General features: G+C 38.9%; 1 protein-coding gene across 2 annotated transcripts in view; it reads right to left on the reverse strand.

Annotated features, from left to right (window-relative positions):
• Positions 1-313: 313 nt before the first annotated feature.
• Positions 314-25,415, reverse strand: part of LOC103468161 (carbonic anhydrase-related protein 10-like) — a 90,566-nt gene continuing 65,464 nt past the window's right edge. The window contains exons 4-9 of one of the 2 annotated variants that reach the window (XM_008415047.2): positions 11,664-11,849; positions 8,578-8,673; positions 8,072-8,144; positions 5,678-5,832; positions 4,045-4,219; positions 314-1,060 (exon numbers count right to left, since the gene is read on the reverse strand). In XM_008415047.2, the coding sequence (XP_008413269.1) occupies positions 1,038-1,060; positions 4,045-4,219; positions 5,678-5,832; positions 8,072-8,144; positions 8,578-8,673; positions 11,664-11,849 (708 nt within the window). In that variant the 3' untranslated portion in view covers positions 314-1,037. Of the gene's footprint in view, positions 1,061-3,434; positions 4,220-5,677; positions 5,833-8,071; positions 8,145-8,577; positions 8,674-11,663; positions 11,850-25,415 lie in introns of those variants that run through there. The other variant, XM_008415046.2, reaches the window with a different exon arrangement.

Raw genomic sequence — 25,415 nt, forward strand, 5'->3', positions numbered from 1 at the left:
CAGCCAGGGAGACGTTCTTCTACAACTAAACCACAGAGTGTGTTCATTATTCCACTCACATGGTTCCTATTTTGGCTTCATCTTTATTTAATAAAGAATAACGCATGAATAATGAATAATGTTTTTGTACACTTGAGGTTAGACTTGAATAATGAAAATAACAGCTTTATAGAGATAAGATGATTTTCATTATGAAGTCGTATGTAAAGCCTCTTGATTTGTAAGACACTGAATGTGACTTCGTCATGAAGGAGAAAAAGTCATGGAAAAAAAAGACACCACTTATTCAGATTCATTAAACACAGAACATTCATCAAGCCTTTAAAACATTATTTTAATCTTGTAAAACCATTTTTTTACACAAGAAACTTTTCAATCACTACATTTCAAAGTCTAAAGCAATTTTTTTTCCCCAGTTTTGGTATAGAACATAATGTTAACACAATGAAATGAATGTGAAACTGACATTCCCTTATAAAATGAGATTTTCTTCTTTTTACTTCATATAATGAGCAGGATATTTTTCATTCCTTCCGCACTGCAGCTTTGTTTTCTTTATTGCCAGGCGTACGGGCCTTCAGTAGAACTGTAAACTCTTTCAGTGAGCGATGACGGTTCTGATATTTACTTTCTGAAGCCTGGATCAGAGTGAAGGCGCTCCTGTCTTTACATTACATCCATCTGACAAACCAGGTAGCTTTTAAACAACAAATAAGAACATACAGAGTGCAGACATCAGGAGCCTTATGATTTATATTACGTTTTGGCCTGAACTGCATCACTGCTGTGCCAACCGTAATGAGCTGTTACATTGTGGATGTGTAGTTGGAGGCCTGCACAGTCTGGAGTTGGGTTAACTGAGCTTAGCTAATGTTAGTTCAGTAAAGCTGTCTGTGGAGAAGTCCAGTTGTTGAGTCTTCCATTCAGTTCATCTGCAGTTTTTTCAGCTCAAACAGTTTTTCCAGTGAAGCAGACAAGAAGGAGTCCTGCCGCGTCGCCCTGTGGAACTGCACTGGTTGGTGCCACCGCTGCAGAGCTTACTTCAGGAGCCACTGATTCACTGCATAATGGAAACAGCAGAGAAGAAAAGAGAAATGAATGCAGAGTGAACTTGCAGTTCGGAAGAGAACTGAAAGAGAAACTTCAAAGACGAAAGCAAAAGAAAAAGAAAAAAAGCTGGAAGCGGTAGCGGACGTCCATCCGGCCGCGTGGCGTCCGCGGCAACGCCACCCAGTCGCCATCATCAATGCTCTCACGTCATTATGTTTAATTTATCATTTAAAAGTAAAACTACCAAAACATAAGGTAAGTGATAGTAAAAGTCAAAAATAATAATATTAAACAAAAAAGAAAATACAGTTGACCACATAAAACCCGTCTTTCTATAGATTGTGTATGTGTAAAGAAAATGTTATATCTTTTTAAATATGTTAAAGGTTACTGATATTCTCTTACAGGTAACGTGAGTTAAATGTTAGTGTGACTGAGACAGAAGCAGAGCAACAGGTGCAAATATGCACAAAAATATGCAGGTTTTTTTATGATTGTATGATACGTATTTACTCCTCTGCACGCTGTCATTCACAACATGTTTACGAGTAAAAGACGGGGTGCATCCTGCTTTTTACGGTTCAGAACACAACATTAATATATATCTCATTTTTGATACTAATGACTTACCATAAGAACAAAATACTCTTGGGGGAATAAAACAGAAAACGGAAGCGATGGAAGGAAAAAGTTATATAGGGTTGAAATTTACAAAGTGGTTTAAAGACAACAGATAAGTGAAGCAGCTGTGTCAAAAGGAAGGTTATTCAGGTTAGCTTAAGGCACTAGTGAAATGACTGTTTTCCTGCAACTGTGTGCTGCGTTTACAATGTAATAGATGCTGGGAAGAATAGGGAGGGTGTGAGCAGGGTGTACACAGATATGATTGACAGTGCTCTCATTGGTTGACTCTGACCAGAAGCAATGTCTGCAGATGTCAGTAGGACCACAGGGAAGAGACAATGGAGATAATGATTTACACAGATTGTCTCATACTATGCCATCAAGACATTGTTGCTGTCTACAAATGTCAGTATTATGAAAATGTTGAGAAAACACAATGTTGTAATTGCTGTATTTTCATTAAATAAGAAACGCAATTAAAATCACACATAACTAAGTTTGCTCACGCGATAAGTCATTAAGAAACATGCCATGCCATGCCATCCTCCTCCTACTACTTCCTGTCAACTTTTTTGTGGTTTGCACCAGTGGAAACATCCGGAGATGGATCATGTGACCCATGTGATGCTAAAAAGTTGTTTCCATTGCAGTTTTGTGAAATAAACCAGTTTCAGTGTGGCCAAAAAAACCCCGCCTCATCCCAGCGCCAAAACCTTTCATCAAAAAGTGAGAATGTTTTCAAAAGTTGTTTCCATTGAGCAAATTTCTTTCAAATTGTGCAATTAGATGGTCAATGGAAATGTAGCTAGATAAAGTTTTAACAAATAAAAATCCCAGTTTTTATAAGCTACTTGCTGAATCTGTAGCCAACCAGCACAAGTCATGCCTTTCTGAACCTCACTTTGTGAACAGGCAGGCGGTCACGCTGAGGACCATGGAATTATCTGAAACACCTCAGTTTGATGAAACTCCTTTCACTGTGGTTAAAGGGCCGAGCCCAACCTCTCCAAACCGGCCCCACACCATCAGCTCCACCGCACCAGACCAAGCCCTCCACATAGTGCAGTCAGACAAGAGCACTTCTCCTGGCAACTGCTAAAACCAGACTCATCCACTGGATTCGCAGACAGAGCTGATTCGTCACTCACCAGCCTTGACTGTTAATAAGGTAACGCTGCTTTGAGACAGCAGTTGGCAAGCTAACGGTGCCATGTCTGTACAGCACATAGTTGAATAAAATAAGCAGCTAAATTCTGGATTTTATGTCAGTGTTCTATGTAAAATAACCACAAGATATAATATCATGTGTGGAAAGGCCTTAATTAGCCCTATTAAATCATGTATTGTAGGCTTTTGCTTAAATCTGTATTACAGAATAAAAAACACAACATGTTCTAGATGTAACAGTCACTACCTAGTGGACATACAGGTAGAACTTTTTTTTTTACTAAAATAGGTAGCTCTCAGGGCAAATAAATAGTTTACTATGGCTAAAACCTTCCTACATGGCAAAAACACAAAATCTTACCAAGTGTTTTTGGTGTAGTTTCTCAAACAAATATATTTGTTCACTTGAAAAATGAGAAAACTAACTTACAAGTAACTTTCCAACAAGATAAAAGAGCCTGCTTTAAGTAAATAATTCCCTAATATAAATGAAAAAGTATTAGTTCCACTGGCAGATTTTTTCCCAGGTTAGTGAAATAATCTGTCAGAGGAACTAATACTTGTTATCATTATTATGGAATTTCTGACAAGATCTTTTGTCTTGTTGGAAAGTTACTTGTAAGATAGTTTTCTCATATTTCAAGAGTTCTAAGACATTAGAACAAAATTACTCTGCAAGATTGTGTTTTTACAAAGTAAGTACAACTCCATTCCTGTGTGTTCAGTGTAAGTGACTGACAGGGTGACGGTGTTCAGCTCATTCTACTGCTTTTAGCTTATATGGTAATAAATATACATTCATTTAAGCAGAGATAAAGATGAGCTTTGGTATGAAGATGTAAATAGTATTAGTATTAGCCTGATTAATACCATCAGAGTAACAGAGTTCTGCCAGAACTTTCAGTGTCGCAGTCATTTTTGCTGATCACTCATGTCTGTAGTCTCTGTTAACTATGGGACATTCCACTGTAAAAAAGTTTGAACAGTAATTTGCTGACTTTGACCAAAAGTTTCCTGGTTATTTTTAACTGAGCAAGTGCACTCAATGGTCCAGATAGGAGCAACTTAAAAATATCTCCACTTTTGGCATGTAACGGCTCCCCTAATCAGCTCTGGAGAATGAGAAGCGAGAAAAGAACGTGATGTACGGCAATCACTTCCAGCGGAACTGAGCCCTTCTCTTGACAGCAGCGGTCGGCTCACCTCTGTACTGTGGGCGCAGGGCGCGGTTGTTGGGGCAGTCACGGCCCTGCTTGTTGAAGTTGATGTTGGTTCGGATGCAGCGCTGCAGCAGAGGCTGGGCCGGCCGGGTGTTGTCGCTCATGCTCAGGAAGATCTTGTACGGTTCGTTCTGGCTGAGGAGGCGCAGGGAGTGCATCTGCAGGACAAACCCACAGCTCAGTCCGTTTCTGACCAGGCTACAGAGATAAGCAGCACTCTAACATGTAGAAAATGTGCTACGCAATGTGAACCACACCAAATTAGATATTATTAATGATAATTGATAAGTGTTATAAAATAGATGGTGTAGTAAAATTACTACTTGCTTAGCAACCCATAGCATAACATTTAGTTTGATACTTCATTGAAGCCAGAGCAGAAATGACCTCAAACTTCAAGAGAAACTTCTGTTAGTTTATCTAGAGAAATTACTCCTTACCATAGATCAACATTTAGCATTAAACTTTTAATATCGGAGCAAGACCTAGAGACAATCCTGTTAGTTAAAAAAAAAAAAAAAAAAAAAAAAAAAACTAGAACAAGCTTAGAAACATCTAGTTTGATCAGAACAAGAATTCAGAGAAAAGCCTACTAGTTTATAAATTATGGATTACCAGTATGTACCGTAGTTTTATACTTTTACTTTTCTTTTCTTAGTTCATCCAGAGAAACTCCTATTACTTTATAAATTGTGGAGTTCTTTATGCTTTTCTTTTATTTTGTTTGTATTTCCTTCTAATCCATGTAAAGCACTTTGAACTGCCTTGTTGCTGAACATGAGTGTCAAAAAGCCATGACAAATCACAGTAATGATGAGGATGTAAACATGTTGATAATAAGAGTAAGAATAATAGTTTTTATTATACTTTCGTTTAATGTTGACCTCAGGCTGGTCATAGTGCAAATAAACGGTAAAACGAATAACTAGCACAAAGTTCCTCAGGAAAAGACGGAGAGTCAGTTGCACAGGCGACATCTTCCTCCCAGGGCTGAGTCCAGTGAGAGGCTGCAGTGTGTGTGTGTGTGTGTGTGTGTGTGTGTGTGTGTGTGTGTGTGTGTGTGTGTGTGTGTGNGTGTGTGTGTGTGTGTGTGTGTGTGTGTGTGTGTGTGTGTGTGTGTGTGTGTGTGTGTGTGTGTGTGTGTGTGTGTGTATGTGTGTGTGTGTGTGAGCCGCTTTCCTCCAGATAAGTGCTGTTCTGGACTGGAACACCATAACACCCAGTCCCTGTCTGAGGCAACATGAAAAGGCTTTCAAGGCCTGGAGCAACTACTTCACAATGGCGAGGAGATTTATAGCGTCGTCATAAAACCTGTATGCAGATTGTGATTTTTATATCAACTAATAAATCAAGGCAGAGATTTTTCTTTGAATCAAGTGGTAAAAAGCAGGTTCCACTCATCACTTCATCCGGTTCTGAGAACCAGCTTGTTCTTTTCTGGAGTTACAGAACTCTGTCTGTTCTGAGGGAGTAAAGATGTTTTCCTTTCGTCTTTTTGAGAAGCTAACTTGTAATTCAGACATGTTGGAGCTTGTGCCAGCACCGATAATTAGAAATGATATTCCTGCTAGAATGCATGTATCCTGGTGTTACGTTTTCATCCCTTTTTTAACTACCTGCATCTGTGTCACATAAACTGGCTTGTTGATGAGGATCCATGTGGAGGTCTCGTAGCAGGGAGGGATGGTGATGGAACCCTCATAAGTGATGTAGCGGATGGTGTCAGGGTAAAGGTCAGCTATGTTCAGGCCCATTAGTAGGAATGCATCATCTGAAGAAAGGGGAGAAAGCATAGAGCTTGGTGTGAGAAGATGTTCTGTTAAAGCTTCTTCCTGAAGCGCTGATAGCAGGGAGAAAACACTGACACGTCTGTGGATGTGACTCTTAACAGCTTTAATTATCAATCATATGAAGCTTTGTTAAAAATACATGCCTGTGTTTTTAATGGTATTTTTTGTGACAGACCAATTAAGAACAGTGAATACATGTGAATTGAAGAGAAAATGCCAATTTTGATTAAGATGTTTTGCCTCCTTATTCAGATCTCAAGTCAGTACTTTGTTTATTGCTGTTCTGTGAGCTCAGAAACTGCAGCTCAGAGGAGGAGCTACGTCACAAAGGCGGAGCTATGTCCACCCAGGTGTTTTGCAGCTGAATGGTTGCCATGGAGACTAAAGGATTTCTCAAACATGCATGAAAGAATCAAGGCAACACTCCAGGTATGTTTTTTTAATGAGGGAATAACAATAAGATGATGCAAAAAGTCAATTTTACAACAATGGCTTTGTTTAGGTCAGATATTGGCGTAAATAAGTAATGGTGGTTCTGAGCTTTGGACCTCTGCAGCTCCTCCAGAGTCCATCTCTTCTACTTCTCTGATTAAAGCGCCGATGGACGTCCATGTCCTGGTAGGCCAGCAGGTGTCCAGATGAAGGACTGATCAGAGTTGTGGCAGATGTTTGAGAACCTAACCCTGCTTTAAAATCTCCACTGCTTCCTCCCCGACCCGTCTGCCAAGACAAGCAGCATCTCCATGATGCTGGATGTTTTCTAATGTTCAGCAACAAATCTCTGAGGAATTCACAGAACATCTGCTTATATGCCGAGATTAAAAGACACAGAGTCTATTCACAAATAAATGACGTTTTGGGGGCAGTTGGGTGCAATAAATGTTATTTATATGTATTAGTTGAAATCAAATTACACCACCATTGTCAAATTTCTATTTGTGCTACTTCTTGTTTGGGCTATTAAAGGAAAGCCTGACAACATGCACTTGTTTGTTGTTGTAATGTGACAAAATGTGACAAACCTAGGAATACTTGATGGCACCGTTTTTCTGCTGAATAAATAGATCCTTCAAACAAATGTAAGATATTTTATTCCAAATTAAACTTTGAGACAGAGGGATTATTGCCATTTTCATTAATCTATGGTGATAAAAAAAAACAACCTTTGATATTTTTTCCTCAAAGTACAACTTTTATTCGGTAATAAAAGTGTTTTACAATTATAAGCAAAAAGCACCTCTCACTTATAAAAAGAGGAAAACATAAATACGTGCAGGATGAGGCCAATTTAGTGGGTACTGATTAAAAAAGCTAAAATAAATTCTTTACTTGTCAAGAACAAAATCTTTGATCTCACACAAATCTGGCGCGTTCTGCTCAGTGAGTCATCTTTGTGTTCCGGGTATTTTTATGACATGGTCCCACCTCAGGCTGGAATTAACATCCATCACTCTGTTTATATGATTAAACATCACATTTGAAATTCTGCCACATTCAATGTAATTCAACAGGAATCAGAAATTTGTATTAGTCTCCACAGTTACTGAGTAGCAGTTCTCTTCTTTATGAACTGTTCAGTGGAACATCTGCCTCCATCTCAGACTAGTACAAAACTTTTGTCTTCTCTCTTGGAATGGAGAAGAGCTTAAGATAAGCAAATACAAGCAAAGACAGAACACAATGGCATTTATAGCCTTAGCTAATTTGCAACGCACATCCCCAGAGGAGCCATTAACAACATTAAACAGTTTAAAAGACAGTAAAAAAAACACAGCAGGATAACAAATCATGCATAGAATAAATTCCAAAATTAATATAAAGCAGACCACAACACTCCAGGTATGTTTTTGATGAGGGAATAACGTTATAACATGATGTAAAGCCAAAGAAAAGTTGATTTTACCTAGTACTTCCCCTTTAATTAATAAAATCATGATTTTCTTAATAAAATCATGATTTTAAAACGTGATGCATTTTCAACGTGATGCAACCAGATGCATTTCATCTGGTTGTCTTTGATATTAACGTGTTAACGGATCTGAAACTATTAAGTGTGAACAAAAGGTAAAAAGAACATTTTAAAGCACCATCCTCCCTAAAGTAAATGGTGTTTTGCTCATGAAGAAAAGATCAATCCAGACAAAAATAGAGAGTGTTCAGGTTTGGTTCAGATCAGCAACCAGAAAGCTCTGTTCAGTTTGTCTGTTCAGTTTGTCTTACGTTTGTAGTTGATTCTGGTTATGGTGTCTCTGTTGAGCATACGGTTGAGGAAGGTGTTGGAGTTTTCTGAGAGCTGAAATGTAAAAAAAAAAACATCAAGTATTAACAAGAAACCAAGCTGCAACACAAACGAAAGTTTTTGTTTTCTTTTTGCTGCAATTTGGATTGTTACAATCCATTATTCACAAACTGCACTTTGTTTTTAACATGTTAATCAGTCAAAGAACTGAGTAGAACCTGCTATTCTGCAGATCTCTTTGCTTGGTAAGTGATCAACCTTCACAGTAACTTGATCTTCTACACTTAGAATGTCATTATTTACAGTCATGCTAGTCTCTGGTGGTTATATTTTTTGCTCCCACAGTATTTGAACTATAATGCACTACATGTTACTCAATAATTACTGTCATGCTTGATTCTTATTATTTTTCTGATCATGGTCAACGCATTTTATTGCAGGAATCTAGTCAGATTGCACTATGCTAGCTTTCAGAGGACAATCAAACCTTAATGAAGATGGAGACCACAGCGATGCCGTGAGGACTCTTAGCTGCCTCACTGTAGTTAGCATACAGATCCTGATTATAGTGGATCAGTTGGACCTGAAAGAGACAAACAAAGAGAAGAAGAGCCATATGATTTAAACATAAGCACTGGAAGCAAAACCTAGACTGAATGTTTTCAGCATGTCTTCTTTTCTACTTTGTTAAGCAAACGGGAAATGTCTCACATGACTATAATAATCGATTTACAGCTTTTCAAATAAGTGTGATTGTGCACAGTTATTGTACGGGTCAGCCTAGCAGGTAAATTCTATTTTCAAACTGGTTGCTCCATCCATTGGGGATGATGCAGGCTGGACATATGGGACATGTCCAGTGCATGTCCCTACACTCAATTAATTGGTTAAGATGTGATAATGTGACTTTCCAAGGCATATTTAGACACACTGTAGTGTACCCATGCTGACGCCGGTTACAACTTTGGATCTGATCACTGACTGGGGGCCTGTTGTTGAGCACGATCTGTGGCAACAGTTTGTTTCTTCCTAACAAGCTGTGTAAGTTATGTGGTGCTGCTGCTGCATGCAGATAATGTTGGGTAAATGATTAGTTCATCCATGCCAGTTTATCATATTTATCAAGTTAACAACAATACTGATGTTGTTATATATGTTGCTGCCTGTTTTGCATCCCTTGCTAGTCGGTTAATGGCAGGAATAAATCCAGGTCTTTCATTTTTGTACTAAAGTTATGCTCACTGCAGCTTTCCACATATTTAAAGCAGAGCTTTATTGGCACAATAGAAAGTCAGAGAGCAGCATATTGAACATGTTGAACAAAATGTGAACATTTACAAAACCTAAAATGATTCCACAAAGCAGACCGGGGTGATGCTGTTGGCCTTTCATCTTCCTCTGGGCCCATAATGGAATGAGTTGATATGTTTTATTAGATTATTGCTGCCTGGGTATTTTGCACTGGCAATGGAATATATGTGCAACAAAATAAGGACAAGCCACCTGAATAGGATGGATTTTTAAATGAATATTTCTACCTTTAATATATTGTCAAATGTATCTGCTGGTCTCCTTTCATGTACGTATTAACTTAAAGGAATCTCACAGCTAATCCATTTGGTTTAGTATGATGCCTCCCTCTGCAGCTATAACAACGTCAACTATTCTGGGAAGGAAAGCGTTCTCTATAAGGGGCACGAGTGTGTTGTCCAAAACTTGGGCTGAAGTGTCACAGTTTTTCTCAGTCACTTTGGTTCGTTTCTCAGAGCAGAACTGAAACTTTCAAAGCAACTTGTTCAGTCTTGAAATCAATGTGTCACTTGTTCACATCAAAGAAACAGTTTCCTGTTCCTCTGATCTAGTCGCAAATGCTTCTGTACACCATACAGGTTACTAAGCGCAATTCTCTGCTTTTTCCTACATTTTCAATTGCTTTTGTCATATTGATCAAAATGTATTATACAGGTCTCTGTTGAATAGTCTAGACCTCGACAATATTTCAGCATAATTTCATTGTATAAGTGTTTGCATGCAAAATGCTTGAACAAGGTTTTATAATATTATGTTAATCATATTTCTATATATTTCCATTAGGTGTTTTTTTTCTAAATCTGTCCTGAACTGATAAGTTGCTTCCTGGTGAATCCTGAGTTTCTCCAACGTTCTGAAATGTGTGAAGCGTTAGATCAACCAACAATCAACCAGTTTTCTGAAATAGATTGAAGGTGCATCTGATGAACCATCAGTTGGTAAGAACATGGTGTATAAAGCCAGAGCACAACATGATGTTACATTTCTGACAATGGAAGGACAAAGATTCGGATGAGTCAACAGCCAGAGAGAAGAAGAGGAGGGAGGTGAAGGATTTAGGAGGCAGAACATAAAAACTGTACTGTGATTTCTACAGCACTGCATGAACAGTCTTGTCAATGACAATACTTGTCATCCAAACTTTAGTTTACAACAGAGCATCCCGCTTACGACTGTCTCATCCAAACACATTGAAACAGAGCCTTGATATTCTGAGGCATGAACATGTTCACTGATACAGTGAACATGTTGATACAGTTCACTGATACAGTGGCCATTCCACATGTTCATTGTGGAATGGCCTCAGGATTCTGAGAAAGAAACTGGGTTTTGCAAGTAATCCATGCTGTTATGCTGTTTGTACAAATAGTTTTGAGAAATGCACTTACTGTTTCGTGAATGTCGTAAAATGATCGAGAAATGCGCCAACGTAAGTGAGAAACACTGTAAGAGTTCTTTCCACTCAACTCTGCAGCTGAGAGCAGCTCTGATTTATCCACTGGGTTGACAAACAGAGACATCAGTCATAATTCCACTGAACATGTTTCTGCAGCTGTGGAGTCCAGGGGTGGTGTACTTCACACCCCAGTATTACATTGCACTTGGTGCTCAGTCAAGAAAACCCATTCCACAAACGTCTCTGCTCACAGCTCTTGAATTAATCTGAAGGTTGTATGAAGTTTGGAGTCTGCAGTGACTGACTGCAGAACGTCTGGGACTTCTGTACACTACGTGCCTCAGCAATTGTAGTGGTAGGCTAAGTAAAAATATGCTCACCACTCTGTTCTTCTTATAGCCTCCCGCTGTAATGTGAGTTCTTGTTATTCAGTTGCTTTTTCTTTGCCTTAATACCACTAACAGCTGTGCAATACTACAGTTTTTCTCAAGTCACTTTGGTGCATTTTTCAAATCATTTCTGACATTTGCGAACAATAAGTGCAATTCTCAAAACAATCGTACAAACAGCAAAACAGCATGGATTACCTGCAACACCCAGGTGTGTTTAGTGTCAGAGCCTCAGACTGACAAATCCTCATTTCATTGTGTTTGGATAAGACCGTCAGATTAGTCATGTTGTCTATATAGCAGGGTACTGTGAGGGATACTTTGATGTAAATTATGCCTAAAGTTTTGGTGACAAGTACTGTAAGTTGTAGCAGTGAGAGACCAACGACAAGAGGTTCACATTTATGCTTTTACTGTAATTTGTTGATAGAAATGGTCATTGTGATAGAAAAGCAGAGCTCAGGTTTTACATCTCACCTCTCCAGGAAATCCTTGTCCGTTCAGGAGATGCTCAGAACCAAGAGCGTCTTCACTCCCAAAGTGAAGGCGGACCTCCTCCAGTCGGTAGCTGTAACCCAGGGGGCCCCCAGAGATGTTCACCAGATGTGTTTTGTCCGGCCGCAGTGACACATGCTTTCCTGTGTTGTACATGGTGCCATACATCTAGGAAAAAAAAAAAAAACTCTGGGATTGGATTATATTACATCACAGTCACCTGAAGGTACTCCATGTTCCAAATTCCTTTTCTTCGTGAAAGGTGACCTTAAATACCCATCATGATACAAAAGGCGTAAACATGATGTTATCTGTGCAGTGTGGGTTTTGTTCCCATTACCATCCATCTTTACAGTGCGCCCTGGAAAGGTCTGCGGTACATTACTGGGAAACACACACACACACGCACACACCCACACACCAGCACACACACAGGCTAATCATTCACACACACGTTTGTATTTCTATATTAGGACTTTATCTGCTCTGCTCCAATTGGTTAAGCTCTGCTCTGCTCAGAAGCTGTTTTTCCACGGTGTACATATCAAATATGACTTAGAAGAAATCTGACTTTGTAATTTAATGCCTTGAAATTGGGCCTCTGTCTCCTGCTCTCTAACACTACATCTTCAGGAAGTCATCACAACATGGCTCCTCTATTAACCCTTTAACAACGTTTTTACCAGCATTGCACTGAGAAGTAGCTCCTACAATGAGCTCAGCAGATGTACAGGTCCACCAGGTTTGCTATTTGCTGCTGGCTAGTCTGAAGGAGCTGAAAGGTTGCCATGACTTTTGAAAGAAATTTCCAAGTTTTTTTCCCTCAAATTTCTGAGATTAATCTAAACATTTCTGAGTTTTTTGAGAAATGTACTATTCATTTTTGTTTTATATCTACACTGATTCTAATACGCCCGCATTAAAAAACCCTGTCTCTCTCAGAGAAATGTTTTTGTTCAGCTAAGCTAACAGTGTGAAAGGGGACGCTTGTTTGTGGTGTACACATTCTGATCTGACTGCAGCTGAGACTGCTGCTCTGCTGTGCTAACTGGAAAATCATCAACGGAAGATTGAGACGAAGCTGTAAATGGAGAAATGTTTAATTCTTTCATTTAATCTAGTTTTGACACAGTTCTAAGGCCTCAGTTAATCACTCAGACATAATCCTTTGAGTACTTTGGGTAAGAGCCCATTCATAATTCCTGATAGAATCATAAAATATAAAGGAGCTGCAGTCATACAAACTCCACTTTGATTCCGTTATGATCACCATCCGCAAATTACTGGAAAAAGTAGATGTGGCTGCTATGGGGACATGAGATGACATCGCTGGATTTCTGTTTGATTTTGGCGTAAAGAGAGGATATCCGTCAGTACGTCTTCAATAAACGACTAACAGACAAATAAATCTAAATTTACAATGCATGAAAAATGATTCATTCTGAACACATGCAGAGCAGCGTGTCGTCACTCACAACACCCGTGGCGACACATGAACCATTAGCGTCTTCCATCTGGCTACATGACGCCGCAGCACTTATGCATTCTCTACTGCTGTTTGTCGAAAATAAAAGAGGAACGAACGCACTGCTTCAGTTTAATTGTAATATGCCACCGCTGGGGCAATATGAAATTAAACAATTACTCACCAGCCTGGAATCTATGCACAGCATAATCCGGAAAGAAAAGCTTGCTGTTATAATGAATGAGGCCAAGGATTTAGATTCTAAAAATGTCTGTGATTATCAGAGCTCTACACCTATAAACAGGGCTAGGCAGCATCAGCAGCAAAGGAAGATAACATTTCTGGTTTAGTGTACTAAATGTAGCTTTCTGTCTGATTTCAGTGAATTTTCAACTGTTTCATTCGTAAATGAGGGAATTGTCTGCGGCAGATTGGAATATGTTAGAATGTAGCATTCCTCAAACTGACACTGAGGGATGATGAATAACAAAGCAAACAGAATTTATAGAGCAAATAAACACATCATTCCCCCCTTGCCCCTATAATAAAAGATTTTCTTTTCTTCTTCAAATATTTTAAATCAGTTATACTTTTTCCACACAGGCTGTCATGTAGGTTTGGAATTTTTTCATTTTAAACTACATTTTGTGTTTGACTAAGATTTAAATTGGTTTGATGTTCTGAAACACTGAAGTGTGACAATCATGGACAAAATAGGAAATCAGGAGGGCAAACACTTTTTTTACACCCCAGTATTTACAGAGGAAGTTTGTAATCCAGGAATGTAAGAAGTTTGGCCTCGAGGCCACAAGTGACCTCTGGGCTATTTTTGTGCACCAGCACAAATTAATGCAGACGGATAATTTTTATTTCTCATTAAGCTAATATAATTACCAAAAGATTAAAATGTTCTTACTGTTGCAATAGCAATATTTTTTACTTTCTCTTAAATTTTATATTAAACAGCCCAACTGTCTGGTGACTTTCCTTAAAAGCAGATTTTAGTTCACCCAAATCTGCTTTAAATAATTATTGATGATTTGGGCCCATGTAACAAAACGTTTGACCACCACCAGCAATAAGAAGCTTAGAATCTATTCTAAAAGATCAAGGAAGCAAGATATGAGTCTGATATGACGTTTCCTCTTAGCTGCAGAACTTTGACCGAGCTGAAGCTTCCCAATGGATTTTTTTTCGGACTGCCGGGGACGGCTGCAGTTGGTTCATGTTTTAGTTCTAAACTATGCTCAGATAATTCAGTTCAGTTCATTTTCTACAACTCCTTCCAGAGTTTCATGTGAAATTTCATGAAAGGTGCTCCATGACAAGACACCAGTCCATCACAAGAAAAACAAAGATATACAGAAGGAACAAGAATACAGACACGCACGCACGCACGCACGCACGCACGCACGCACGCACGCACGCACGCCAAGAGAGAATCCACATAAACAGGACTCCAGGAAAGCCCAGTGCATTAAGGCTGCAGCTCTACCTGCCTTTCCACTTGAACTCAGTCCAGTTCTATTCAAATCCACCGCAAGTTTGTCTCATTTATCTGAGAACCAAATCAGCAGAATCTGATGCAGATGTTAACATACTGAGGATGGCACAGCATGCTGTTCCTCATATTTAAAACTCTCAGTGCATTTGGATGAACTGGCTGCATCAGAATGATGACAGAGTTCAGTGCTGGCTCCAGCGCTGCTTTTATTCTGCAGCGTCTGAAAGAACTCGTGGCTTGTGATCCTGGAACATCAAATAGTATGATGTCAGAGAACGAGGTGTTTGTAGTGGCATGTTTATTATACAACTATGAATAAAGAATAAAATATAGAAACCCTGTCAACTCCATAACTCCCCCTAGTATTTTGAATAAAATAACATAAGGCTACGATGATTTGGATGGTCCTGATGGCTTCCATATTTACTGGCAGAACAAGGAGGTCCCAGATGTTTTCTAAGCAAAACAATGGAGGAGACTCCACAACAGACTTTTTAAATAGTGAAACACTTCCGTTCACAAAGCTCTGCTGACAGAGTCAACACAGAGTGAGAAAAAGAGAAGAATACAAGTGATTCTGAGCTGTTCTTGCCCTGTTTTTTTTTTTAGCATTATTTTGCCTTCACTGTGGCACACTGCAGCTGCTCTGATTTCTAAAAGTTCAACAAAAGGAAAAAACTGGACTAATCACCTCTTGTTTGTAAAACATTGTTTTAAAATGTGGCTCCTGAGATGGCAACAAAGTAAAATTAAATCATCCAATATAAAAGGGAATGGTTGTAATATCAACATATATTGCTGATATCACAACATCAGCAATATTATCTGGTTTAAGCCTTCAGGAAGTCATCAAAACATGGCTCCTCTATTAACCCTTTGACAACGTTTTTAGTTCCTATAATGAGCTCAGCAGATCCACAGTTCCACCAGGTGTTTTCTAATTGCTGACAGCTAGTCTGAAGGAGCTGAGTGGGGTGGAAACTGCAGCTCTAAGGAGAAGTTTCATCTTGAAGGCAGAGAGCTAGGTCTACCCAGGCATTTTGCACAGCTGAGTTGTTCCCATAGAGATTAAAGGATTTCTCAAACTTTACATAATACTGCTCCTAAACAGAAATGGATTCAAGGGACTCCAAATCTAGAAATAGGATAGTACATTGTCAAGAAAAAGGAGTGACGTCATTGGGGACTAGATATCAAACAATATGTGGACTTCTGATCCAGTTCTGGTTATGACACAAAAGTCATCAGAGAAGTTTTATTGAACTTCTTACTTCTAATAGCAGCTCATCAGTCGACACGGAAGCTAATAGAGGTCACAGAGAGGTCAGGATGGAATGAGGAACCACTGGTGGCGGTGTGACGACCTGGATCTTCAGATCACTCTGAACAGCTCAGTGATTCTGAGCTGTTCAGAGTCGGTCTAAGACGGAATGAATACAACAGAGTCTTGGGCCCCACCGTCTGCCCACACAGCTCATGTCCATCACATAAATAGAGTAAATTTGTTTGCATGCCCCTCAACATTTGGGCTTGTAAACATTTCCATCTGGTTCTCAGATCGCTCTGACTGTTTTTGTCCACAAGGTCCTACTGGCCTGGAAGCAGATTTCTTTCTCCTTAGAGCCAGCACGCAGTGTGATTATTTTTCTCGTTTCTGGCAGAGCTGAAAATCACTGCCTCTTCTGGTTAAACAGAACTTTGAACTGGCTTTTAACAAACAGAAAGTGTGCATACGAATATTGATATGGAGCTAAAGACTGAGATGCTATCACTTGTAGTCAGGGGAACAGATTTATTTTTATGCCAGCTATAAACTGGGGCTGCACATGTTTGATGGTTGAGCCTGAGTTTTGATTTAAAACAAATCTTGACTATTTATTGCCCTTTGAGTACATCAGGGACTCAACATATTTTGAGACCCAGTCATGCAATTTTCTACTTTTACTCTCCAAAATGCAAACCTGGGTTCAGCAGAGCAGCATTATAAGCTCAACCCAAACATTGTTCTGATGAGTAATATTTGATATGAATTACATATATTCAGATTATAATTAGGATGTGATTGCTTAGTCTTTAAGATAATTTTAAGAGGTTTAGACCGACGGTGTCCAAACTGTAGCCTGAGGTCTGTTTGTGGCCCTTAGACTGGTTTTGTGCAGCCCCTCCAGCTGCAATTTAAGAATGATCCAAATCTGACCCATCCAGTACACGTGGTCAATTCAGATTGAAACTTTTTATTTGTTATCAGGGTAAAATTATTACTGACATAATTTTTTTCAGATGGAAAAAGTTAAGTATGATACAAAGTATTCACCGTTTTATAACCAAGTCTTTAAAACAAGCAGAACTGCATCTACTCTGAGACTTTTACTGAAAACCTGACATTTCTGCTCCCAAATCAGCTTTTATCCAATTCATTAAAACTGGATAAATACAGCTGGTGATTTGGAAGAAAGTGATCCAAATGCTGCTCTTATGTTGAGAGTTAATTTAAGAAACTGAACCCCAAAAATGGGAAAACTAGATGCTTTTGTTTTAATACAGATAACATGCAAAATTCTTTTTGAGTAACATACTTTTTCTACAAAATAAGAAATAAAAAAATTAAAAAAGTCATTTATTTGCTTGATCTTGTTTTGTTTTTTTTAAACATCCATGGTTTAAACAGAGTTGGAAGTTGGTAGCAAACTTTGAATCTTATCTCCAATTTTTAGTTTTTCTTATGTTGGTTGATGTTCTGCTTGCTGGCTGCTTAGTCTAATGTCTGCTGTGTTTCTTTTCTCTTCAGTCATAAACTCTTATTACAGAATGTCTTCAACTCCAGTCGTGTAACTTTCAGATGTCTTCTGGTCCAACACACCTGAATCAAAGGGCTGAATGACGTCCTCAGTCTGATGTCAAATTCTCCACAGTCCTGTTAATATCCTCAGTAGTTGACTCAGCTGTTACAGAACCACAAGCCCATAAGAAACATTTATTTTCAATAGTCACTGCATTATTAGTGTGCTTCATACAAAAGCAGAACATCACCAACAAACAATCCCAAATCCAATAGAAAAATAAAAAATGGTTAGAAATCAGCCTAGAATACTGAAATATGCAAACTATTTGAAAATATTAGACAATTTGACCACCGTTAAGCTAAACTTTTGATTGATATAAAGAAATCGGATGAAGTCGTAGGTGGAGAAATGGCTGAGAGAGAGCTCCAGCACTGCTCAACAACTCTGAGGGAAATGAAATGCTAATATTTAAAAGGAGAAGTGAGTGGTCCCACCTGCGGTCAGGCTGTAATAGGCCGCTGCATAATGCATGTAATCCAATGAGCACACAGTAAGGGCCAGGGTTTTTAATTTAAGTCCTCCGTCAGTATCTATTAGAGACATACTCTCTGACTATCCGTCTGCTGACACGGTGGGCCTAATTATCACAGCAGAGGACGGGGAGCAGAAAGCTTTGCTTGGCTTGCTGTTTCACAGCGTTGTGCTGCTGGCGCTTCGTAATATCTAACTACTCTTCCCTCCAAGGATTCCTGCAACACACACATGATGAAACGACAACACTGCAGGTTTGAACGTCTTCCCAAGGCTAATCCACACTTCAAATAAATGTTTACTCAGTTGAACCTCTTGTAGTCTGTTATGAGCTTCAAAATATTATTATGTTCGACTACCCCAGCAGCCCTTGTTGCCGTCCTCCGACGACAAACTCGTTCATTTTGAAGAAGTTATTTTCGAAGCAATGTGCTGATTTGGAAACCCCATTTGCTGAGGTTCCAAAGGCTGGAAATTCTCTCTGGAAGCCATTCTTACAGCGTCAACATCACCACAGCAGAAGGTTGTAAGCTCACATGCTAAGACCATGGCGGGCGCGTTCTAATCATTAACATTCCACTTCAGGGAAGTTCCGTTTCTGCAGTTAACTAGCAAGCCCAGGTTCAGGTGCAGAATAAAACTCTGCTTCAACCTCAGTCGCTTAATTTTTGCCAAATCACAGCTCTGTGGCAGCTCTCTGACTTTATTAATGTCCATATTTAAATGGTACAATATGGAAGGGAGAAAAAGTAGAGGAAAACAACAGAGATATTCAGGGTGCATTCACATCAGTACTGTTTAGTTCGCTTTATTAGAACTTGGATCGTTTGATGGTTTAGTGCATTTGGGATGGTGAGAACATCCCAAACGTACATGGCACAGGGCATTCTGGGTAAACACAACCGAAACGAACCCACGAGCCTAGCGCTAGCAGGAGAAATGACTCGTGTCGTGGTCTTTAGCCAAAGACAAAGGACAAATCCTCCAACCGCTAAAATCTGACATCACCCAATTCCTGTTTACATTTCGTGAAAAAGGAAGTTGTGCTCAGCATCTTCTTCTGAAACTTTTGTGTCGTTTCCTGCGGTGGTTCTTGGTGCAGTGCCACCACAGGCGACGAGGGGAACAGGTTTTTCAAAGGATTTGATTAGTTTTACAAGGAGCAATGTAAAAACAAACTGCTACGAGTGAAAATGTAACAAATGTTGTAAATTTGCTCCCCAATCAAATTGAGTCCACAGGACTACCAGGTGTGAAATTATCCTCTATCTCTGGGGATTTTTCCCAGCAATTTGCATAAAGCTTATGTTGCTATAAAAAGTGAAATGCAAGTCTTATACATTTAATGAAAGATAAATTAAAACCAAAAAGAAATCCTGTGGAAGGTGTCAAAGTGTACAGAGCAAATGATTTTACTCTGTTATTGTGACTCAATCATTTCTTTTAAAGGGAGTGGAGTTCTTCTACTGCCAACTGTGATTACCTTCAAGAAAACACAGACAGTCTTTATTTCATCATTATCAAACGGGTTTCACCAGCAAAGATATTGCTGCTTGTACGATTGCACCTAGACTAATCACTCACCGTGTCATTAGAAACAAATGGAGCACCACGAAACACAACAAGACAAATAACCAGGAGGCTCTGACATGAAAACATTAGATCTTAATCCCATTGACAAATTATTACCAATTAGCATAAACCTAAAGTATTTGTCAAGGAAAGTGGTTCAAACATATAAAATATTTATTACTCAACTCAAACATTTGATAAAAAAAAAAAATAAAAATGGAATATTGAAGCAATAAAAATTTCTGCCCGTCTTCCTGAGTGTATTAGCATACTGTTCACACACTGCCGTGCACTGTAATCAGTCACGAGACGCTTAACATGGACAGTTTTTTCAAAGTGGTTATTCACATTCATAGCAACCGCTGCCATCTAACATAACACGCTTTTCTTTACAAAACCAGGGGAGTTGATGTGATCAGATACTGATCTACTGCGCTGTTCTCACAGCACAAAGGCTATTCACAGCCTAGAACTGCATCAAACACTTTTTTTTTATAAAATGTGAAATTGCCTCAAGAGCTTTCAGTTGAAAGCTTAGAGGTCAGCGGAATCTGGTCGTCTTTGGCTGACTTACTCTCAGAAGTACTTCTGCCTGTTTTCAACCCATTTATTGAAAACAGCTCTATTTATCTTTAAAGCCGGCGGCACACACACACGGATGTTTGAGATCAGAGACAACCGGTAGTTAAGGCCAGCCTGATGGATGCTGTGACACCTCCGTTTTTATACCTCTGGCTACGGGGAGTAGAAAACATCCTCAGGATTAAAGGACCGCATTTAGGATCAATCAATCAATCAATCAATCAATCAATCAATCAATCAATCAATCAATCAATCAATCAATCAATCAATCAATCAATCAATCAAATTTTATTTGCATAGCACATTTCAGCAGCAAAGCATTTCAAGGTGCTTTACATAATTAAAAAACAAAATAAAAACAGCATGTGACATTAAATAAACAGTAAGAAAGAGAAAGAGATTTTGGAAAAAGAGAAAAAAAAAAGAAAAAGATTTAAAGAAAAAGATAAAAACATACTTTTGTTATGAAATTTAAGCACCTGTCATTGCCGGACTCTGCCGTCCGTTTAACACGGGTATTATCCAGGCCCCGTCGCCTAACAGGACAAAGTCTCCAACCTTGGAGCACCAGGCTCCGTCCATCACGCAAATTTTTGCGCTAGGACTTCGCCGTCCTACAAGGATTTTTGTGCACTATTTTTACCTGTTAGAGTCTAGAATTTACAAGGTTTTTCTGTGCGCGCAATGACTCTCAATCACTCGCCACTTTTACATAAATAGATAAAAAGTAAAGATAAAAACATTAAAAACATTGAAGACATCAAAATCCCGCACTCTAATCCTAATTTAGCCATAAGCAACTCTAAACAGGTGGGTTTTAAGTTGAGATTTAAAGGCACCCAGTGTTTCAGCCGTTTTACAGTTTTCTGGAAGTTTGTTCCAAATTTGTGGTGCATAGAAACTGAATGCTGCTTCTCCTCGTCTGGTTCTGGTTCTGGGGATGCAGAGCAGACCAGAACCAGACAATCTGAGGGGTCTAGATGGTTGGAGATAACAGATCTTTAATGTATTGTGGTGTTAAACAGTTCAGTGATTTATAAGCTAACATCAGTATTTTAAAGTCTATTCTCTGAGCTACAGGGAGCCAGTGTAGGGACTTTAAAACTGGTGTTATGTGCTCTATCTTCCTGGTTTTAGTKAGAACCCGAGCAGCAGCATCTGGATCAGCTGCAGCCGTTTGATTGATTTATTAGTCAGACCTGTGAAGACGCTGCTGCAGTAATCAATGCGGCTAAAGATAAACGCATGGATGAGTTTCTCTAGATGGTGCTGAGACATAAGTCCTCTAATCCTAGAGATGTTCTTCAGGTGATAGAAGGTCGACTTTGTGACYGTCTTARTGTGGCTCTGAAGGTTCAGGTCAGAGTCCATCACTACTCCCAGGTTTCAGGCTGATCGCTGGTTTTCAGTTGTAATAACTGAAGCTGTGCATTGATTCTGGTTTGCTTCTCTTTACATCCAAAGATAATAACTTCAGTTTTGTTTCTATTCAGTTGGAGAAAGTTTTGGCACATCCACACATTTATCTGTTCTAAGCATCTATTCAGTGATTGGATGGGTTCAGAGTCACCTGGTGACATTGTGATGTAGAGCTGTGTATAATCCTCATAGTTATGGTAGCTAATATTATTTCCTGTTATAACTTGAGCCAGTGGGAGCATATAAATATTGAAAAGAAGGGGTCCTAGGATTGAACCTTGGGGTACCCCACATGTGACCTTTGACCTCTCTATGAAATCTGAATGTGATTCCTAGAAGATTTTACAAAGTGGAAGTCATGTTTGTTGATCACTTTTTTTCAGTTTTATTAATTTAATTGTTAAAAATAATAAAAAAAATATAAACAACTTGCGGTATCTTTATCTTGAACTGCCAAGATTAACTCTAATAAGTGTCTGCCTTTCCCCACCTTTAGTGGCGCACAATTACTGTATTTTTCAGACTTTAAATCACTCAGGATTATAAGTCAAAAAATTTTATTCTAGTCTAAATAGAGGCGCAGGAAGCTTATCCTGTTGAGGAAAGGAGGGAAGTAAGGTGCAGAAGCTAATTAGACTTTAACAAACACACATCCCAGAAGATATGCGCTTCACTCACCCTGCAATTACAACAAACGACTACTACCATTTTGAACTGTTAGCAGCTTAAAATAATACGTCAGGTTTACTTCAGTCTCAGCCCTCTAGAGGTAATTAGAGGTTGGATTGGGCTTGGACACAACGTTGGATCTAAACTCTAATTTAGTGGCTCTGGTCTGGTTTATTAGAATAGAAACAGTCCTTGGATTAATAATTACACTTTTAGTTTGAGAACATGTCGGAGCTGAGAGGCTTTAGAAAAACTCAGGCTGAAAGTGTCTGAGTTTGAATAAAATGATGAAGAAAAAATAATTTCTTACTTAGCAAATTTAATATCCTCAAAAATAAAAAAGGTTGTTTCCCTTAAATATGATATCAACAGGAATATGATTACACTGTCCCTCCTAACTAGTTCTGTGTGTTCCCACCTTATAACATGTTGATGTTGTCCAACTATGAAACCGAGCATCTAAATCGTCTTTCATTAAAAACAATCTTAGAAAGGATCATGGTTGGCCAACTGGTTCCTGTCTCGTTTGATAAATAGCAACCTAGCTTTTGTAAAATGCATATTTAATCAAGATGTATGTACCATTTGCAGCTCTAAATGATTTAGGAAAAAAAGGCTTCTTTGATTGTATATGTTGTGGGTCCCTGTTCCAGGTGGGCCCCATGGTTACCATGTAAGCCAGTACACCATTTGCATTCTCAGATGATGTACTGTTCTCTCTAATGATGTGTTAGAATACTTACTGGGTGAAACTGATGTCTAATTTACATTCAGACTGAAGCTTAAAGGTGCTGCAGTTAATTTAAATAGGCGCCTGCAGAGGAGAGGACAAAGTGATGACGAAGAGCTAACTTCATCCTCCAAAACCATCTGCTATAAATAGGATTGTAGATTTATAGTTTAAAGATGCCCGTTCTGTGGGATATTTCCATTAAAACATGTCAGAAGTCCAATTAGAGCTGTGGATATTCTGTCATGAAACAACATTTCTGTTAGCCACTTAGATTTCATGTGAATTTCTGTGGGTCATCATGTAAAACTTATTTATGTTGTCAGTCTGAATCAGGATGTTGTTCACATTGAGCTATATCTTTCAGCGGCCGGTGGAAAACAGGAGATGTATGTGTGTGTAAGAGGGAGACAAAGCTCAACATATTGGCATTCAGAATGATTCATTTCTTCTTGGACTGACCCCACACTCACCTCTGTCCACCTCCATCTAATCCTGTCCTTCATCTGCTCTCCGTGTCTTTACATCTCGCTTCCCTCACCTCGTCTCTTCCAGGCTCCCGACTCACTAATCCTGTTACATGTTTCAAAGCCTTTGTCAATTTCTCCATTCAGTTCATTGTTTTCAGTCTTCTCAGAAATTTGCTCGGTTTCCCTTTGAATTTGAACACGTCACACAAGTCAGAGATGTTTTCTTAAATTCCATCTGTTCCACTTCTATTTTTCTTTCCTCTTCCAATCTGTTTTGGAAGGTGAAAACTTCCCTGCGATTTATCCTGGAAATTTTGTGAGTGCTAATCTTTTCTAAGCAGATTTAAGCCTTACAAAATCTGTCCACAGGCAAGGTGAGCTCTGTCTCTTTAAAGGTGGTTGTAAATCTTTCAGAAATCATCTGAACACACGGGGCCCTATAATCAGGGTCAGTCACTGGGGCCAGCAGCAAGTGCTGCTCTCTGCAGACGGCCATGTGAAAGGAATGCTCCTTTCTTCATCAGCTGTCCGGTTTAAAAGCTTTAGTGAAATGTTTATTTGCTGCACTTATTTTGACCAGCTGACAGAAAAATAAACCCTTTTCATCTTTGCTCTTCATGAAAAAAATATTTTCATGATTGAAACTAATAGATAGAAATGTTACAATAAACTAGCTCTTTGTTTAATATTGAATTTTGTTCAAATTTATTACGAAAATATCCAAAGTGGTGAGTTCTTTTGATAGGCACTGCATGTTTGAATAATTTTGGGCTTAAATCCAAACAGATGATCTGATGTGAGTGAATCAAACTTATCTGAGAAAAGCTTTCTGTAGTGCAGGAAACATTAACGTCTGGGCTCATGCAGGCAAACGCTTCAATGCACGACGCTACTGTAACAGTCACTGATTACAAATGAAGAAAACTGTAATTTAACAGGCTTGTATATTAATATTACTTAATGTTCCATAAAAAATAAATGAAATCTAATGATAAGTAAGTTACCCTGAGACGAGTTAATGGAAGACAGTTTCATATAGCCGTCACTGATCAATTACAATGGGACTGTTTTAGTGTGTACTTGTTCCTTTGCATAAATCTGTTTGTGCGTGTATGTGTGTGTGTGTGTGCACGCACAGGACTCAGGCTGCACGATAGGATGTGACTAATGAACTGTCACTTTCACAAAGACTCACAACCGTGCACAAACACATGTCCAATATATTAGCAAATGTCAGCGTGCTGCAGAGCACTCACAGTCTTTATGAGGACAGTCATTTGTCAGCGTCTGAGAGCGTTCGGCAGCGTTCCTCTGACGCCGCTGCGAATGGCGCCCTAGTACTTAGTCAGATGTAGATTAAGTTGGAGATCATTCCAGGGCAACATGATTTCAAGTTGGCATTTAGGGGAGCACAAGGTCATATTATTATTTATAGGCTATTAAAGAGCGTCTAGATGGTAAGTAGTGAAATATTGTTCCTAGAGGAGTTTAATGAGGGAGTGGCTACCAGTGCAGAAACTCATGACTGGAGTGAGCAAGGGAGAACGTATGACTGAAGCGAGTCTTGACAAATATACAGGTGCCAGAGCATTTAGAGATTTAAAAACTAGGAAGATCATTTTAATATCGAGCCTAAATTAAATTGGAAGCAAGTGCAAAGAAGCCTGCACTGGAGTAATATTCTCATATTTTCTTTTCCCAGTTGGAAATTGGGCTACGGCGTTTTACACAAGCTGTAGGCGTGACAGAGCACGCAGGCCAACTCCTAGTAAAAGGGAGTTGTAGTAATCCAAGCATGAGGTTATAAAGATAAGATTATTAGTCCAAGTGGGGAATTCAGGCTGTAAAGACAGAAAGTGGTCAGGGTCAAAATAAGAGTTACAGAAGTGAAAAACAGAATGAAAAGACAGTACAGTGTAGAAAAAAAACATAATACAAGCTAAACTGGAAATATAAATACAAAAATATAAATGTACAAAAACATTACACACACACACACATTGTCCTAT

The sequence above is a fragment of the Poecilia reticulata genome, linkage group LG8 (assembly GCF_000633615.1).
Source record: "Poecilia reticulata strain Guanapo linkage group LG8, Guppy_female_1.0+MT, whole genome shotgun sequence".
Lineage (NCBI taxonomy): Eukaryota > Metazoa > Chordata > Actinopteri > Cyprinodontiformes > Poeciliidae > Poecilia > Poecilia reticulata.